Source organism: Orycteropus afer, unplaced genomic scaffold, assembly GCF_000298275.1.
Source record: "Orycteropus afer afer isolate SDZICR_OR568_19922 unplaced genomic scaffold, OryAfe1.0 scaffold00040, whole genome shotgun sequence".
In the NCBI taxonomy this organism is placed as follows: Eukaryota; Metazoa; Chordata; class Mammalia; order Tubulidentata; family Orycteropodidae; genus Orycteropus; species Orycteropus afer.
Window position 1 is genome coordinate 6,138,455 of NW_006921627.1, and position 1,407 is coordinate 6,139,861.

The 1,407-nt window shown below is 47.4% G+C and overlaps 1 protein-coding gene across 1 annotated transcript in view; it reads right to left on the reverse strand.

Annotated features, from left to right (window-relative positions):
* Positions 1 to 231: 231 nt before the first annotated feature.
* The window catches only part of TEX52 (testis expressed 52), a 12,024-nt gene continuing 10,848 nt past the window's right edge, over positions 232 to 1,407 (reverse strand). The window contains exon 3 of the mRNA XM_007937184.2: positions 232 to 520. Within this exon, the coding sequence (XP_007935375.2) occupies positions 232 to 520 (289 nt within the window). The remainder of the gene's footprint in view (positions 521 to 1,407) is intronic.

Here is a 1,407-nt window from a genome sequence, read left to right on the forward strand (position 1 = left end):
GAGATAGTCCTCCAAGGAAGACATATAACAAGGTCCAGTTTCAGTGGAGTCTCTAGGAGCCTGGGGTACAGAGGTGACTTATGGTTGGGGGAATGGTGGAGGGGCTGTTATGCAGAAGCCAGAGTCCTTCAGCTGTCCTGGGAACTTCTCTCTGAAAGGGTATTTGGTTGAGAACTCTGGAGCCTCAGGTTGTGTGTGCCTACCATGGTCCCCACCCATCTGGAGGCTTTTCTAGATGTGTCCAGATCTTCTCTTCCTTGTTGAGGTTTTGCCAGGTTCTTCTGTGGGGAGGCAGTACTGGGGCGAGATAACTTGGTCCTTGATCAGAGTTTGGTAGTTCCTCACGAGATCCTGGCTCAGGGGCACACTAGGCAAAAAGGCCAGCTTTAGCTTCTTTTCTTGGTAATGTGGCAGAGGGTTGGGGCAGGGCCATCTCTTGGCAAGGTCATTGGGAAGTGGATTGGGCATAAGCTGGTGACCGTGGGGTTCAAACCTTCCACCAGCTGATATGTGCTGATACCTGTTTGGGGAAAGTGGTATGGTGAGAACAGAGAGGTCAAGGAGAGATCCAGGCACTTCTCTGTTGGGAAGGGATAAGAGGGGCAAGGGTGACAGTGCCTTCCACAAGCTAGTGAGCAATCAGACTGTAGAGATCCCTTCAGTTTCTCTCCCTAACTGAATATTGATTTGTGCCAAACAAGTATATCAAGTGGATGGCCTGTACCCTGTGTATTTTGGCTTTAGGCTGGTGAAATAATGTTAAAATGATAAATCTTGTAGCCAGTGAAGCAGCCTGCAGTTTCTTCATGAAGCTGATTGAACTGGTAGAAACAGAAGGTTCCTCATGTTTTTCCCCTTCTATTTAACAAAATTTTCTCAAGTATTTACTGGTATCTCTCACATTTTGGGGAGCTCTGGTAGCATAGTGGCTAAGGCACTTGACTGCTAACCAGAAGGCTGGCAGTTCAAACCCACCAGTCACTCCTTGGAAGGAAGATGGGGCAATCTACTTCCATAGTGATACTGCCTCGGAAACCCAAGAAGGGGTCGTTATGAGTCAGGGCCGACTCGATGGCACATAACAACAACAACAACAACTAACAACAAACCTCCTTTAAATATCATGTTCTCCATTAATGTAGTGTCAACAGGCTCTGAGCTCATGGCAAGTGTTCCTTCTTGTCACTAGTAAAACTCATTGGTAAAAAATCATCGATGATATTCAGGATTTCTTCCAGTTCTGACTTGATGTGATTCTTGTACACTTTCTCTGATGATTTGGGAGCTCTGGTAGCATAGTGGCTAAGTCACTTGCCTGCTAACCAGACGGCTGGCGGTTCAAACCCACCAGCCACTCCTCGGAAGGAAGGTTGGGCAATCCTACTTCCGTAGTGATACTGCCTCGGA